Below are 16,046 nucleotides of genomic sequence, written 5' to 3'. Positions count from 1 at the left end.
GAATTTTCAACTCAAGTGGCTTGGATAGAAAAAACGTCTTCTATTTACCTTTATATTTCTTATTTTAAGTATTCGTTTCTTTTAACTAATTGCTCGTTTTCACTTAAATTGAACGATAGAAATATTTCTCCCATGTTAATCTGGTCAGGAAAATAAGGATGATTCACTAAAAATAAAATAAGGAAGTTATTGAAAACTGTAGCAGCTATGCTTGAAATATTTATTAAAACCTCATGCTTCAGAAGCACAAAAAAAAAGAGTAAAAATATATTTAATAATAAATCTGTTTTCCATTAAAGGAATTCCAATATAGTAATTTAAACATTTTTTATCAGGTTTAAAATTCTACTTTTTAGCACATTAATTTTTTAATTAAAAGCCGAACAGCGAAAAGAATGAAGTGGAAACCGAAAACAAATTTATTTCTTCTCTTCTTCCCATTCCGCTCTATTTCTGGCTTTTTCTTTTTTTTCATTTGTATTTATATTGGTTTTATCTAGTAACGTGAACTTTTAACATTTTGCTAAAATAGTTAACTTGTATTTCTGTTATCAGTTATATTTTGTCCTGTATTTCAATACAAATAAGATAGGAACATATGAAAATTAGAATGTTAACTTATGGAACAAGTTTAATATTATTTTGACACTTCCTTCAGTTTTCAGGTAACCTCTTTATTAATTTGAACACTCTTTTATTATTTTATAATTTTGTATACATTACAGGCACCCGATCTAATTGATGGAAAAGTAGAATAACTAGGGTACAGAAAAATCACAAATGTTTGTGGAACTGAGCCACTAGCAACATTTCTAGTCTCTCACTGCAACTTGCTGAAAACAGGATGGATGGGAATGTCGACTATGAATACGCAAGAAGAGAACAGGCATAGGATGCTTCCCTGAGGCACCCTTGTCGCTATTAGATAAAGGAGGAAGTAGTATCTGGAGTTAATCTGTAAAATTCATTAGTAGGGATTTTTCAATAAGAAATCGTGTTCTTTCCAAATCCAGAAAACTATTTAAAGATAATTTCATTCCCCCCCCCCAAAAAAAAACGTTGGGTGCATTAACCCCATTCAGTCCTACTTGTAATTTATATAGACAAGATTATCATTAGCTCAAAAATGTTTTTTTGTTTTAAGAACGTATAAGTTTTACAAAATTAAACAAATATTTGTCTGCGCTAAGTTATTTATAATGAAAAGAACTGCCTTAAAGTAGTCTTATCCTCTAATATGCTAAGTGACCGTTCTAAATTGAATTGAAATTTAATTCCTTTTCAGAAGGTGATTGTGCTGAATGGAACAATGGTAATTGAGAGTTTGAGGTGACCAAAAGTTTTTCAGAGATTCTACCATCATTTGAGAGACCACTACAGATAACAGATTAGAGCAGGCAGCGCTGTTGGTGCTACCCTAACATCTGGCACAAGGAGCATACACTTCGTACATTAGTTGGAGTGGCGAAACCGAAGGCCGAACAGAATCTCCGGCCGATCGCACTTTTCTGGTCAGTAACAAAACCTAATGAATAGCAGCTTAATAAAAAGATATCAGATGAAATATTGGAAAACATAGGAAATTTCCTATACCACATATTTATGTGGTAGATAGTATCATGCATAGTTTGCCTGTTTCCAGGATAAGTAGACACGCAGGAGTTGGTAAAAGTGAGGCAGCATTTTCACCCAGTCTTCTTGTGGTCAAACAGCAGATCTCTTCGGATGCTGATAATCAGAACGGCTTAAGACTACAAAATATCTGCTCTGCTATGACTGATACCAAACTAGATTCAAAGCTACAGAGAAAAGTTTTTGTCTTCATATATTTAGAGTATTTATATTATTTTGGACTTTAAATATTAACCGGTTATTAAGATGGAATTATCAGTGCATTATTAAAAAACATAGGTCAGTGAAAGAAGGAGAAATATAAATGTGCATCCATCTGATTAAAAGAGGTGTGATTAGAGAAGATATAAATTTGACATTACTTAGAAAACCCGACTCGAACTTAATTTCTTTCAGAAACCTTTCGTTTTAGTTTATAAGTTTCAGTCATTAGGGTGTTAATTTCCTACCCTCCAGTAGCTGTCAACTGATGACTAAGAAAGTCATAGATTGAAAACAAAACCGAAATAGTTGTAAATTATTTTATTTTTAAACAAAAGACTGTTAAATTATAATTTGTTAACTGGATCATTTCTTGAGTAAAACTGGAACGTTCAAAGTGCTGTAACTCTCAAATTAGCAAAAGTAAGCGGGAACTGTTAATGTCTTGGATAGCAAATTAAGACTTCCCTTTCATCTTTCTTCTTTGAGCAGGACTGTATCTCTTACTCCGATTGCTTCGCAGAATCCAAAGCTTGGACTTTTATTTGCTCAATGAACCATTCTTAACTAAATGATTAACCAGTCTGTTTTCACTTTTTGTTCAGTCTTAATTGTTAGAAATATATATTATGTTAACTTTTTATATAGGCTTGTAAATCAAAGCTCATTGGCAGATCTAAATATTTGATTCTTAGAATTATTTAATAAAAATTGCCTTAATAAACAAAGAATGTGATTTAAAAAGGAAGCTGCATTATATTCAACAGAGTTTCTAGTGCACTTCCCCCAATCTATTGTTAAAGCTCGCCGTTTGTTTCTTACATTCCGAGCATGTTGGTGCTTTCATTGACAGGCTGAAGATAGGCTTTATTTAGACAATATTTATTACTTTCTTTTATCCCTTGTTAGGGTTCAGGGCGATTACAATTGTATAGAATTTTGAATTTTGAGTTTTCACTTTATGTACAAGTCATCAGGTCCCCTAAGTACAAAAAAAAGTGGTTTTACAAATCGAAAAGTCGCCGGGTTAAAAACTTATATTTGAAATAGGGGGCCACCATGGAAGCGAAAAAGCTTACGACGTTTAATTTAAAAAAAAAAAAAAACTTAGGAAACTTCATCTGATTGACGTACTTAGAAATAGATGAAGTTAAGCTTTACTCTAAATTGTTTTTCAATATATTGTACCACATTTACGCCTGTCAATATTAATGAATGACTAACTAAATGAAATGAAGAACTAAAACTTCAACTTAGATGAATAATAATCCAGCAAACGTACGTCTGTTTTCTATAATTTTCTAGTCGGTCGTCAAAGGGCTTCATTTGAACTTAATTGTGTTGAGCCTTGGTTTGAAACTTTGTCTCACGGTGTATTGATATTAACGAAGTTTTGGAGAAGCTATGACATCATGCTTCCCAACAAAAGTACTATTTGATTCCAGTGAACATATATAACATTGACGGCAGCTATCTGTTATGTATAAAATCTTACGTTTTCTGTAAATTTAAATACCCAATTGCGGTAACAGAAAATTTTCACATTAGATATAATTTTTTTGTGGGTTTTAAGAATATTTATGTATTATCTTCATTTGATTATATTAATTTCACAGATGTTAACTATTGGTTGCAACTAATTCTGCCGTGAAACCCAAAATTTTTCATTGATATTTAAATTTCTCTCTAGCAGAAAGTTATCCATATATATATTAGAGATACCATGGAGTCTATGTATACAATCAATTTCTCAACCATTAGTAATTCTGATTGGATAATAATGTTGGTATGGCATCAACCAATCTAGGTCCATAGATAGCTAATTGGAAATTTAGTTAAACCTAATCTATTGGGTGTTGTTCTTGTGGTATATATATATATATATTCAAACCACGACGGATCCTCATTCCGGGCTCGCCACTCATCCTCTGTCACTATCTACAGCTCAATCTGCTTCTCTGGATGAACAAGGCATTCACTATCTCTATCTCTCTTGTAGCCCCTTGGCCATATCTGTCAGTGTATGTATAATGTCTCTTCGACACTGTACTTCACCTCACAGTGCTGGACACAGTCCTATGCTACGGCCCCCATGTAACTAGTGCTCTAGATCTGCAGTAACTATTGTAACAGCATCTATTGCCAATGCTAACAGCATATCATCATCAACATCATTGATGATAATGATAATATCATCGATGTGTACGATGATTGCATTAGAATTATATATTATGCAAATATTTGCATTCATACTAAAATGGATTTTGGAACTAAATTTAAATGAATTTATAATTAAAATTCTTCTTTTAATAACCCATCACTGTGCTATACGAGTATTAGGAGTAAATGATAGCAATGGTTTTCATTTTATTATTATTAGTTACATACAGCGCAGTCATGTTCTCTTATTTTTTGAATTACAGAAACAGGGATGTGGATTGCAGTCAGTGTCTTCACCATTTATTATTTGCTGACAACCAAGTGATTGCGCAAGACCTCGACAGTGTTGAGTACATCAATGCTGAAGACGTTGCTAGATGATATTCCTTTTTGGTTTACCAGATAGACGGCAGTGTATAATCAGCTCGAAAGTGTAGCTGAAAGAAATGAAATGGCTGAGAATAATTGCCAATAGCTACAAATCACTTTGGCTCGGAGAAATGAATAATGTTATATACCCATCGGAAACATGGATATTAAGCAGAAGCTGCTGTTCACCAAGATGGAATGAATACTGGAGTAGGGCTGCCAGAATGCAGCGGAAATGAAGAAAAAACTAACTTTGGAGGTCAGAAAACAAATGCAAGTGCTGTGCAATGAGAAGAAATAATTTAAATGTTTGGAGAACTGGTGAAATCAGGTAACCCAATTGGAGTTTATGTAAATTATGTAAATATGGTTATCATTTAAGAAAGAACAAAGAATTTTTATTATTTACAAATAATTAAATATTATTAAACAAAATAAATTAAAAAAGAAAAACAATTACTTTCTTTATGTGTTGACTTTTATTGTTAGGTAAGACAGTCAACAGCAGCTAGAGAACGAACCCTTACTACAATAGTTGCTGTCACGAACAGATCTCTAACTTACCGCCATTTGTTATTACCACATGTGCACAAATACCCTCTCGGCCCAGGGAATTTATATTACAAAGAAAAATATAAAAACATAAATAAAAGAAATACTATATTAATTTAACAAAAGATTAAACATATCGAGGAACTCTCAATTTTCTTGAAAAATATTTATTCGATGTGTAGAATATAAATTTCGATAAATTCTTTTCTATAGACTCAAATTTTCTTTAATTTTGAAATAGTAAAAGAGGTAGGTTAACAGATAATGTACGTTTTGATGTACACAAAATAAAAAATTATTATCCCCATTTAACCAGTCCGACCAACTGTCCTTGCCATTTCGTGGCTGTTAGTGAGGTTTGCCGGCCTTAGTGAAGTGAACAGTGAAGGCTACCTACAGTTCTCTGTACACCGTCGCGAACATCAGCTTCAACTTTCCGAATTTTCGCCACTTTAAAAAGAAACAAAGGATGGGCGGTTTTCCTTCTCTGAGTACGTTTTTCTGTAGAGATAACATGTTTGGTGAGTAAAAACTTATTTTTGGCGAGTCGGGTGGTGTGATTAACACACAAACCTATGCTGTGGTTCCTAAGGCGTTTTATTTTTAACCACAATATTGGAGGTGGTCTTGCTTAATCTGTTTTTTTTTCTTTCTTTTCTTTTTACCTCAGGTCATTAGTCACTGAAGAGTTGTGGAGAATGGGTTTGGTGTGAGTTTGCGAGGTTAGTTGGTGTTCATCACACCACCATTTCCAGAGCTCTTTAAAGGTTTTCTATTCTGCTTTCTTTCGCGCGGGCGCGTTCACATACCTGGTTCATTACTCATCCGACACGGATCATCAACCAAACTGGCTTTGTAGGATCTCTTCTGCCAGTCTGGCTCGCCTCATTCCTCTATTACCACTATTTCCTTACCGTATTTCTCCTTCGAGTGTGGTCTACCTACACCTTTCAATCCAGTTCACCAGAGATATAAAGTATATGGTGTGATGGAAAAAGAATTTCCCAATTTTCCACGTGTCAAACTGGGTTGGATAAAGCGTGATGAAACAAGGACTAAGAAAAAACCAAAAAAGGGAGTGGGAGATGGAAATAGAATATAGGATAGAACTTGAAGACAGTGGTGCCCTTTCTCTTCTCTAAACTTTCTAAAGGTTCCTTTTTCTTTTTTGCCATTTTTTTTTCTTCCCGACGGGCCAATTTCTGCCTTGCCTCTAAGTTAAATATTTTCTGACTGATTTAGCTAAGCTTCTCTTAAACTGAAGACAAAAAGATTGTAAAAAAACACAAGAACTGATGAGATTTTTTTTTGATTGGGCAACATTTTCACTTTTTCAAAATAGCAGCAGTTTTGTTTCAATGAGTCTATATTCTATCTTTTTCAGCAAAATTTATCTATTTATAGTTTATCTACCTACGCATTTAGATATATATGAGAAACAGGACCTCTCTACTAACTTTGTCATTCATCATTAATTACACAAGGCAAATCTCTGCAAACTTTTGACATAAATTTTACGAATAACTTCCTCCGAATCTTCCAACTATATTTTTTCGTAATCGTCCTTAAAAACGGATGCCTCCCAAGTTATATAACCTTCTTAATGTCAGAAGTTCTTGAATGAGAAGTTTCCAACTGCACCTTGCCAACCCGGTCGGGGGGTAACGCTGAAAAACCTCAACTCTGCTTACACAAGAGTAAGATTCCTTGATCGATCAAACTTTAACGTCAGCTGAGATCAGTCTAATATTATTTTATCTTCTTTCTTTCCACTACTCTATACTGTCTAAATATTCTGCAGAACTGTCTGAAGGTCATATCTGCGGAATTTAGACACTGCCTGTGGGTGCCAGCTCTGCACTGAAAACGCTCCAGTCACTTCTGTTCTCAGCTATTGAAATTATTATAAAATAATAATAATAATACTGATAAAAGGGAAGGGATTAGCTATGAGGTTAGCATACTGGACTCCCACGCGGAGGTCCCGGGTTCGAATCCAGCAGCTGACCCTTAGATTTTCTCTTCCTAGGAGCTTCTTACAGCTCACTGTCCGGTGATGGACAGTGTTGTCTGTAACGAGAGAACACTGTCCGGAGGCCGGCAGTGCACTGGAAAAAGCTCCGGGCGCTAATAACCTTGGATGTTGACGCGCCTTAAATCATTAAAAAAAAAAATAATAATAATAATACTGATAAAATAAAATAAAAAAAATCGATATAGTTTAGAACAATAGTTGCCATCACTTCTACCAACTAAAATGCAATACTATTAGATTCAAAGTAATACAATATTTCCATGTGATACATTATATCACATTAGTTGTAAACTGTAATTGTAATTAGGTTTTGCGGAGCTATTATTAATTAAATTTCACTGGGTCAGATTATTGATCTTCATTGAACTAGTTCATTATATCACATACACAATATCTCATTTCAAACTACATTTTAATCATGTCCGAGTGTAAGCTTATCTAACTCATGTAAAATGGAAATTATGGCGAAAATGTTACTGAAACCACAGCTTCAGGGGATTCTAATTGTAGTATGTTACTGGTGAAACCTCTATTTCCCTAACATTTGACAATTGCAATACATTTTCTTGATCGTTTGGGTCAATATTTTTTTTTTTTTTTTGCATGATTCTAGACGTCTGTGAAATAAAGAGAAGTACGATCGAACAGATACTTTATTTTATGTTTTCACCGTTCTGATGTCCCTCTAGTCTCAAAAATTGATTTTTATCAAAAGTTTGTGGCCATCAACGGGAATTGACCAAATTTTGAATCGATACTAGCATAGGGCCCGGAAACAATCTTTAAAACAAAATTAGCTGAATGCCATTTCACTCGATCTACTTTGAATGCTTCCTTCTGGGCAGGGATTAGCTAAGTGGATAACGTATTGGATTTCCGTGCGTAGATCGTGGTTCCAAATCCAGTTGCTGGCCCTAAGATTGTTTTTTCTTTTTCTTTTTTTTTTTGCCCTACAGAGCTTCTTACAGTTCATTCTCTGGTGATGGAAAGTGTTGTCTGTGACGAGTTAACACTATTCGGAGACAGGCAGTGCACTGAAGGTTCCGTGCGCCAATAATCTCAGATGTTGTTGATGTGCCTTAAAGTTAAAACAAGAAAAAGAAAAAAAAAGAAGGTTTTCTTCCACTTCTTTTATTTCTTAATTCAACCAATTTTTGGATTTGTTAGATTAGATTAATAGATTTGCTTAGGAATGGTTGTACAGCCAAAAGTATTGCATTCTATAGAATCTATTATTCCTCCTTTAAATGTGCTTCTTCACAGATTGTAGGCGTCTGATAGTACCTTTGTGCTGACAAGCTCAGGTCTGGCTGTAGGTAGGATAAACCCAAGCAGTTGCACTCGTTAACACATCTGAAGGCCACGAGTTTGTTTAGTGAACGGTTAGGGGTGTTAGTGAAGTGTTGTTTGTGTTGTTAGACTGGATACTCGCAGTGAAATCAACATCCCTGTAGAAGTGGCTAGTTCACGGGTACTAGAGGCTAGAAAAAATAAAAATAACGAGATTTAAATTTTAAAAAAAGACTAATAGTTTCATGAACTATTGTCTTAATCTTGTTTTAATTACTCTTCATTTTAAAAACTTCACAAAACTTCTTCGTATTTATTGTAGAACATCTACAATATTAGTTCAACTAATCATAGTTGCTGTCAATAGAAGTTTCCTATTTTCAAATCCTAGTCGGTTAACTAGACAGGTGAAGTGAAAACGATCTTCAGAACTCTGCCTTTCCTAAAATTAATTATTAATTCATTCACCTGTTAATGGATCTCCATCCATTTGACAGAATCCCGAGATGGTGGCCGCCAATCTAACTTGGTCTCGCATACTTAATGATGTTCAATATTCAAACTTATTGCTCCTGTACTCATTGAATTGTAATGGACACATTAATAAATGATAATTTTTGTGATTGGAAATAAGAAAAAAACACTTACATTGTATTTCACGGTTGCACTTTTTCAACCACCAGCAGAACCACCAACAACAGTTCAACTTGGCCGCCAGGGATTACAATCTCATTACTGAGAAAGGCTAAAATATCTTCTTTTGTACGTAGACGGATTGTTGGGTTTCTGGTCGAATTATAGTTATATATAAAATTTTAGAGTTTTATAAATTTATTTTTATTTTTTTTTTGTTTAAAATATAAACATTGATTTTGAAGGATTTCTGGAAAGGAGATAATACCACAATATGCAGCACTTCTCTTTCCCAAACAATTTAGGTTCTTCTAACTGAATATTATTGAAACAACTAAATATTTAATCATAAATTTAAAGTCCGTAGAGTCTAAAATTGTAATTTCTACAAGTTGCTTTAAGAGGTAAAAATATATATAATTATATTATATATTATCTACACCTAGTATTTTTTCTTCAAAACCAATGAGAGTAAAGTAATATTAAAAAAAAATTAATCCAGTCTCTACAGGGATTAAACATTTTCCATGATTTTTAATTTTATTAAATCTTCTCTGAGCAGAGGAGGATGATAGCGGTGAGGCTTAACTGTGATTACGCTGATCAACAGAGAGAATGGAAACCTTCGTGATGGAAAGTTACGCAGGTATTGGAAAAGATAAAAAAAAGTATACTTTTTACCAATTCATTCTACGGAGATTAGAATATATTTAATTACTACCAAAACTAATTTTTTTTTAACGAATAATAATTATTTTATTTTTTTGTATTTAAGGTGCGTCAACATCTGAGGGGTTATATTGGTTACATTATTGGGCATTGTTGGACTACATTGACCATTACCGGACAGTGAACTGTAAGAAAAGCTTCTAGAAAGAGAAAATCTAAGGGCCTAGCAGCTGGAATCGAACACCGAATCTCCACGTGGGAATCCAGTATTCGCTTCCCACGGTCGTAACCAGTATCAATATCTGAATGTTCAGGGAGATTAGAGGAGGTTCTGCAGCAGGCGCAGTCTGAACTTCTTGACTACTTGAGGCTGTTGAAAACACTTTCAGAAACATCTGATCTGAGGCAACGGTTGTGATGCTGACCAACTGAGCAACATCTGTATCCAGCTTGTACCTGGTGAATATTATTATTAATAATATTTTAAAAGTTATGTTTATTATAGAGCCATATTTCTTATAAACTATATTTGTTCTTTATTTTACAAGACTTTTCGACCACCCTGATCCATCATTATTATTATTTATTCTGGTGTTAATTGCCACTGACTGTCTGGCAGTATTTGTAATATCAAATATGTATTACGATTATGATGTTTATTAATCTTTAGTATTAAATAGATTATTCGCTAATGGACGAGCTCACTTAAGTTTTGATGGGGTGTCGAGGGCCTCTAAATCCGCTTACTTTGACGCTGCAATTCCATTAAATATTTAATGAGGAGTAACAAGTTCTGCAGCAGTATATTGATGGTATGAAAAGACAATCCAACAAGAAGTATGCACAATTACAGGGTTGTCCTTTTTATTCTCTTGTCTTAAACAGGTTAAAACTATGGACAAGCCTAATTTTGTTGTGATGGTGTTTTAAAGGTCTTTGTGGGATCTTACTGGTTGCTGCTTTGTCCAGTTTAAGAAGTATTGAATGAACAGCTGCAAGATTCTCCAGCAGAGAATTTAAGAGGTATATCTAAGATAATTAAACATTAGCGAAATGAAATTTCACACAAGTTTGAAATCAATATTCCTTAATGTTAATTAAATTTTGGAATCATCCCAAAATTGAGATGCTAAACATAAGTTTGTACAGTAGCAAAAATGTAAAATTAAAAAGGTGTCTAATATCAAAGCTCAGCGTTGAAGTTCAGAAATGGTATGGTACAAAATTTACTTTCGGAACACCGAAGCTTAACATCCTGACGTTGGCGAAGAACTATCCCATCTACGTCTTCTTATGTCTTTTAACAGTTGCGCGACAATTCGTAGAATGCTATCAGCTGGCGTCGAAAATTTTAAAAACTTTTTTGACGTCATTTTTATTCTCTTATTTCTGTGTTTGTTAATATTTTGTATATTCACTTTTCGCATGAACACATTCTGTTAATTCCTTTATTAATTAATAAATTTGGGAGTTCAGAGTCGTAGAAGCACAATCTGTATATTAATTATGGAATTAAAATTATACACAGATACAAAATTATTATATCTAATTAAACATATAGATTTTCCATAGTAATGATGTAATGCATAAGAGTTGTACAATATTGAATTTTCGAGATTTCTCTATAAATAGAATTTAGAGCTTTTTAAGCATCAGCTTAAAATAGGAAATTAATATGCTGCAATGTGATAACTTTAATGTAAGATCAAAATATAAAATGATGAAATATCAAAACCCAGAAAGATTTCCCTCACAAAACACCGGACCGCGGCCTAATAACGAGTGTCAGTAGTCTAACCTTGTTGTTAGGAGGCTACGATCTCCTTTTATGCTTTTTATTTATGCGAAAGTGGCTGCCTCTCTCACAGCTGTTGTTTTAGCCTGTCACCAAGAGTTGTAAAACTCTTTTCCTCGTCTCTTATTGTCGCCACTTCTTTCAGATCTTACGTATCTATATTCTACGAGTACATACATACATACACTTACAATTTCTGCTCTTTACTTAATTGACAATTACTCAACTGATTAGACAATTGATGGAGAAGTGCAGGATCGTAATTTTCAAAATTCCAAAATCGGAGAAATACTCAGTCTATTTCCCATTTTTGCACCTTATCAACCCAAATAAAGAATTGTTAGCGGTTATATGTGAATTAGTACATGAAGCTTTATTCCAAAAAATGTAACGAACATGTGTGAACGTGTATGTTAGTAATTCTTATCGGAGGAGGCATTGGTCAGGTTGAATTTTTAATCAGTAAAACTTCTCTTAACGACGAATTGGTCCGAATATCGGGATTATTTGAATCATAAGTTCAATCTAATCATAAGAACGTATCTAGAGATGCCTCACTGAGGAGGAAATTCTTGTAAACTTTAAATTAGCCAGCGAAATCGGAACATTTTTCAATTCCTTTTCAGATTATGTACAAAACTGTTTTTGGAAATTAACGTGTTAATAGTCCAAGAAACATTAGTTATAATTACGATACATACTTTTAATTTACTCAACATATAATTGAATAAAAACGTGACATTGATGTCAGTATCGGGATATTTGATTAAAAGATTATATATAACTACTCGTAAGTTAATAAAGTATATATATATAATAAAGGAAGTTTGTTGGTGTTAATAAATTATTATTTAACTAAGTAGATAAGAAATTTGATCGAGTTGATAAGATATATTAAGTTGAATGATAGAGGGTAGCGTGTGACATGCTCAGCAGAGTAAAGTAACGACAGAAACCGAGTCTCTCCCTACCTTAGCCGGTCTCTGGGTTTACGGTCGGAGGATGAGCAAGCGTTCCATGTGGTGGCAGCAGGAGGCGGTGGCGGCTGCAAGGGCTTGATCGGTGTAGGTGTAGCGCGGGGGAGGTGCTTGGAGGTGGCGCGCCGCGGACTGAGGGGGTGGTACCTTCTGCCGTACCCAACTAGCCGATTTCAGTCGGTCTCCTGACATGGTCCGAGTATGTGGTCCGTAATACCATTGTTGATCGTGTCCGTGGTAGTACCGTCTACAGCGGTACTCACCGTCACTACACAATCCCCATCTTCCGCTACAATGATTAATACTACGCACGCAGATAATTTAGTAAACAGTGATTTAATCAAAAACAATGCAAACAGTATTACAACAATGTCCACAACGCACTGTCCTCGACGAGAGCATCTATCGAATTCGTGGGCTGGATTAACGATTGAGAGGAGAGTTAAGATGTCGCCACTGGTATTCCACGGTCTTGCCGTCGAGACTTATCCGCCTGTATCATCCCAACAAGCGCCGCCCAAAGGATTCTATTATACTGCACAGTTTTGGTTGATTTCTGTATATAAAGGTGCCCAACCTCTTGCAAAATATTTTGATTACGGGCCTCCAGTAAATGGTGTCTACGACATTCGGGATAGGTAAGTGTACTCAAGCTAAATTACTTAAATATTAAGTAATATAAGAAAGTAACTATTCCAGATTTCAACATCATTTGTAAAATTAAAAATTTAACAAATTAAAATTATAATTGACAAAATTCTCAAGCCTAAGCATATCTTTCGCTAATTAGAGACACCAAGCGGCGCTATCTAAAGAAACTTCATCGCTCCCCATTACCTGCATTTTCAGGCCATATCTTTTCTTCATTTTTGGAAGGGGTGCTCCAATTCTTTACCGTCAATGAATAAATTGCCTCCAAAAATGATATTTGAGTTACCTTAATATAAATTGATGTTAAAATTATCAATTTCATAAAGTTACAACTACTAAACTTTATTTACAAATCATATCATTTATTTTAATTTAAGATTTTTTACACCTTTAATTTTATTTTTAATTGGTGTTTTATTTATTTATTCATCTATAATACTCATATATAATTTAAAATATATATATATATAAATCATTTACTTATATTTCATTTATGTTTTCATTATTTTACTTTATTCAAAGTTTTTGAATTTTCTTTAATTTTGTTTAGTAAAGTTGACCCACATTTATTAAAAAACCTACTTCGCTGATGGTATTCTGGCAGATATTAGTTGCACCCTAAACGCTTGGGAATTTAATGCATTTCTAAATATTGTTTTGTTCTATTACTTTTAAATTTTAATTTACGATTTCAGTTTACAAATTTATATATCTTAAAATTTCAATGAATGGATAAATTGATGTTAAAACTATCAATTGAATGAATGAATTCATTGTTCAAATTACTATGACTTAGCAAACTGTAAAAACTAAAACATTTAAAATATAAGTCTTAAAATATATACATATGTAAGCCTTTTTGATTTAAGAAATTACAATGGGAAAACCTAAAGTACCCTTCCAATGATTTTTTCAATTAGACGATCTTTTTTTTTAAAAATGAAATTTCCCACTAGAAATTATCTGTAAAACTAGAGACCAAAGATATATGAGTTTAAATAATTCTTGTTGGAGAAGTATTCCAATCATCACCTGTTTTGCTGGTCATTTATTGATAATACTATATTTAAAAGTTAATTAATAATTAATTCTAAGGACGGTTTTGAAAAAGTTTGAATTCTTATCTCATCGAAAACACTCGAATATCTTCAATTGCTCAACATCTTCTTTCTCTTGCAGTTGATATATTTTGTTTCTTCAAGTTTCTAAATATATTTGATTAAATGCTTAAATTTTTGTAAGGAGGATGCATTTGTTTCTGACCACTGAGATTTCCACATCTTCCATTCCAGTGTTGTGTCGGCAGGAGCTTCTCTCTCTTTTGCAATCGCATTTCCGTAAAGATTCTTAATGACTTAAAGTTTGGATGATTTTTTTTGTCGGTAAGCTTACAGTCGCGTCTCATCGTGGCATCTAAACGAAAGAAATATTAAATTTTTAGACATCCTGCGATTTCTCCATTTTTGAGTAATTCGATCTCGAAACACTTTTTAGTAAAAACTTTTTTTCCGTATTATGAAAATGCCTGAATTGTATTTCTTTTGAATGTAAGAAACTAAAATCTTTACAATTGCAATACTTCTTAAGAGAGAGTAAAAATGTAACAATGAATAATTTTGAAATTACCTTTGTTTTAATTATTATTATCTTACATATTCTTCCTATTTTTCTTTTATTTATCGCCATTTCCAGAAGAAAATTAATTTATACTGAACATTTCATCAGAAGTGGAGAGGTTAAAAAATTCCTGCAACTTTGAGATATTTTCAGTTAACATAAACTTAGGGTTATTTAAAATTTCGTCTTCTTTTTTGATTATAAGTTATGAATGAATAATGATATCTTATTTCTCTTGCCCACCCTTTTAAAAGGCAATTGATTTAATCAACAAGACAATTTAGTTTAGTTTTATTTTATATTTTGTCTAGAAATAAAGCTTTAAGGTCCTCAGAGTACGGAAAAAGTTTTTAAAATGAGCCTCTATTGGCATGTACTCATCTTATTTTAAAAACATTTAAATAATAAATTATGATATTTTATTCAATTACAAAAAGTACATCAAGTATTCGGCTTGTGTGTTTTTTCATTTTATCATCAAATAAAATTTTCAGAAGGAAAAACTTTTCAAAGTCTAATAGGATAGCAAAAGTTTACTCTTACATAATATTTTCAGCAGCATGATAAATAAAGTAACTAAAAAAATTCAGAAGCGAGAGAAAAAAACAAACAAATTATCAAATAAAATCAAAATTAAAGGTACAATATGAAAGTAAACAAAGTAAAAGTTTGATTTGATTTTGAGTTGACTGCCCTTGCTTTTTATTTTTTTTGATCAAGCAGTGGAAATTATATTTTCCACTTTTCTTTTTTTTTAATATACTTTTCGATATATGTATGTATAGTCTTTTGAGCGAAAGTTTTAATTAAACAAACCAGTCAGGTGTTGAAAGCAGGTGTGTAGGGAGGCTAGCTCTTTTTTGGAATTTCTCTTACAGTTTGGTAGACCAATTCAATCAAATAACCGATATTAAATTTTCATCGAGTATCCGTGCAAAGGGTAAGAAATAAGTGTTGCTCGGTAACCTACTGCTTATGTACAGGCGTTCTTATTGTGATATTCACTGGAATGGATCCATATTAAGCTCATGCAATTAGTAATAGCGGATATATTTTGTTGCGTAGAATACTTCTGCCCATTATATTTTACGAATTGAAATAGTGCAGCCACAGACATGTTTTCTCAAAAGAATCGTTCTCCGTACAGTCTTTTTCATCCGTAGACGAACTTAAATCCGCTCGAGAATCGAATGCATATAAATGTGTTGCTAATATTGTTAGCAATTTTTTTTTTGAAAAGCTTCACTCTTCTTGAAATCTATTTATCGTTTCGATGGGTGTTCATGTTTTGTATTGAAACTGTTCATTTGCTGATGGGCACTACCCAATTATGTTTTAATGTAGTTATATGCGCTTTTGTGTTCACTTTCTTTGTCGCTGCTTTGTCCAGTTTAATAAATATTTAGTAAGTATCCGCAAGTTTTTGAATAATTGAAAAGACATTCAAACATTACTCGTGCACGGT

At 33.1% G+C, this 16,046-nt stretch overlaps 2 protein-coding genes across 3 annotated transcripts in view; both read left to right on the top strand.

The window, feature by feature from the left end:
- Positions 1–1,520: 1,520 nt before the first annotated feature.
- On the top strand, positions 1,521–12,070 carry LOC141461290 (uncharacterized). Its single transcript, XM_074142200.1, has 6 exons — positions 1,521–1,834; positions 4,257–4,693; positions 9,435–9,518; positions 9,648–10,000; positions 10,222–10,353; positions 10,474–12,070. Exons 1-2 carry the CDS (start codon positions 1,620–1,622, stop codon positions 4,372–4,374), a joined length of 333 nt encoding a protein of 110 aa, XP_073998301.1. The 5' UTR covers positions 1,521–1,619; the 3' UTR covers positions 4,375–4,693; positions 9,435–9,518; positions 9,648–10,000; positions 10,222–10,353; positions 10,474–12,070.
- Positions 12,071–12,513: 443 nt separating this feature from the next.
- The window catches only part of LOC141461286 (uncharacterized), a 359,837-nt gene continuing 356,304 nt past the window's right edge, over positions 12,514–16,046 (top strand). For both annotated transcript variants that reach the window (XM_074142197.1, XM_074142196.1), the window contains exon 1: positions 12,514–12,951. In XM_074142197.1, the coding sequence (XP_073998298.1) occupies positions 12,515–12,951 (437 nt within the window). In that variant the 5' untranslated portion in view covers position 12,514. The remainder of the gene's footprint in view (positions 12,952–16,046) is intronic.

This window comes from Rhodnius prolixus, unplaced genomic scaffold (genome assembly GCF_049639745.1).
Source record: "Rhodnius prolixus isolate KJV_2025 unplaced genomic scaffold, Rpr scaffold_6, whole genome shotgun sequence".
Taxonomy (NCBI): Eukaryota; Metazoa; Arthropoda; class Insecta; order Hemiptera; family Reduviidae; genus Rhodnius; species Rhodnius prolixus.
This window is presented reverse-complemented; position numbering and strand designations above follow the sequence as displayed.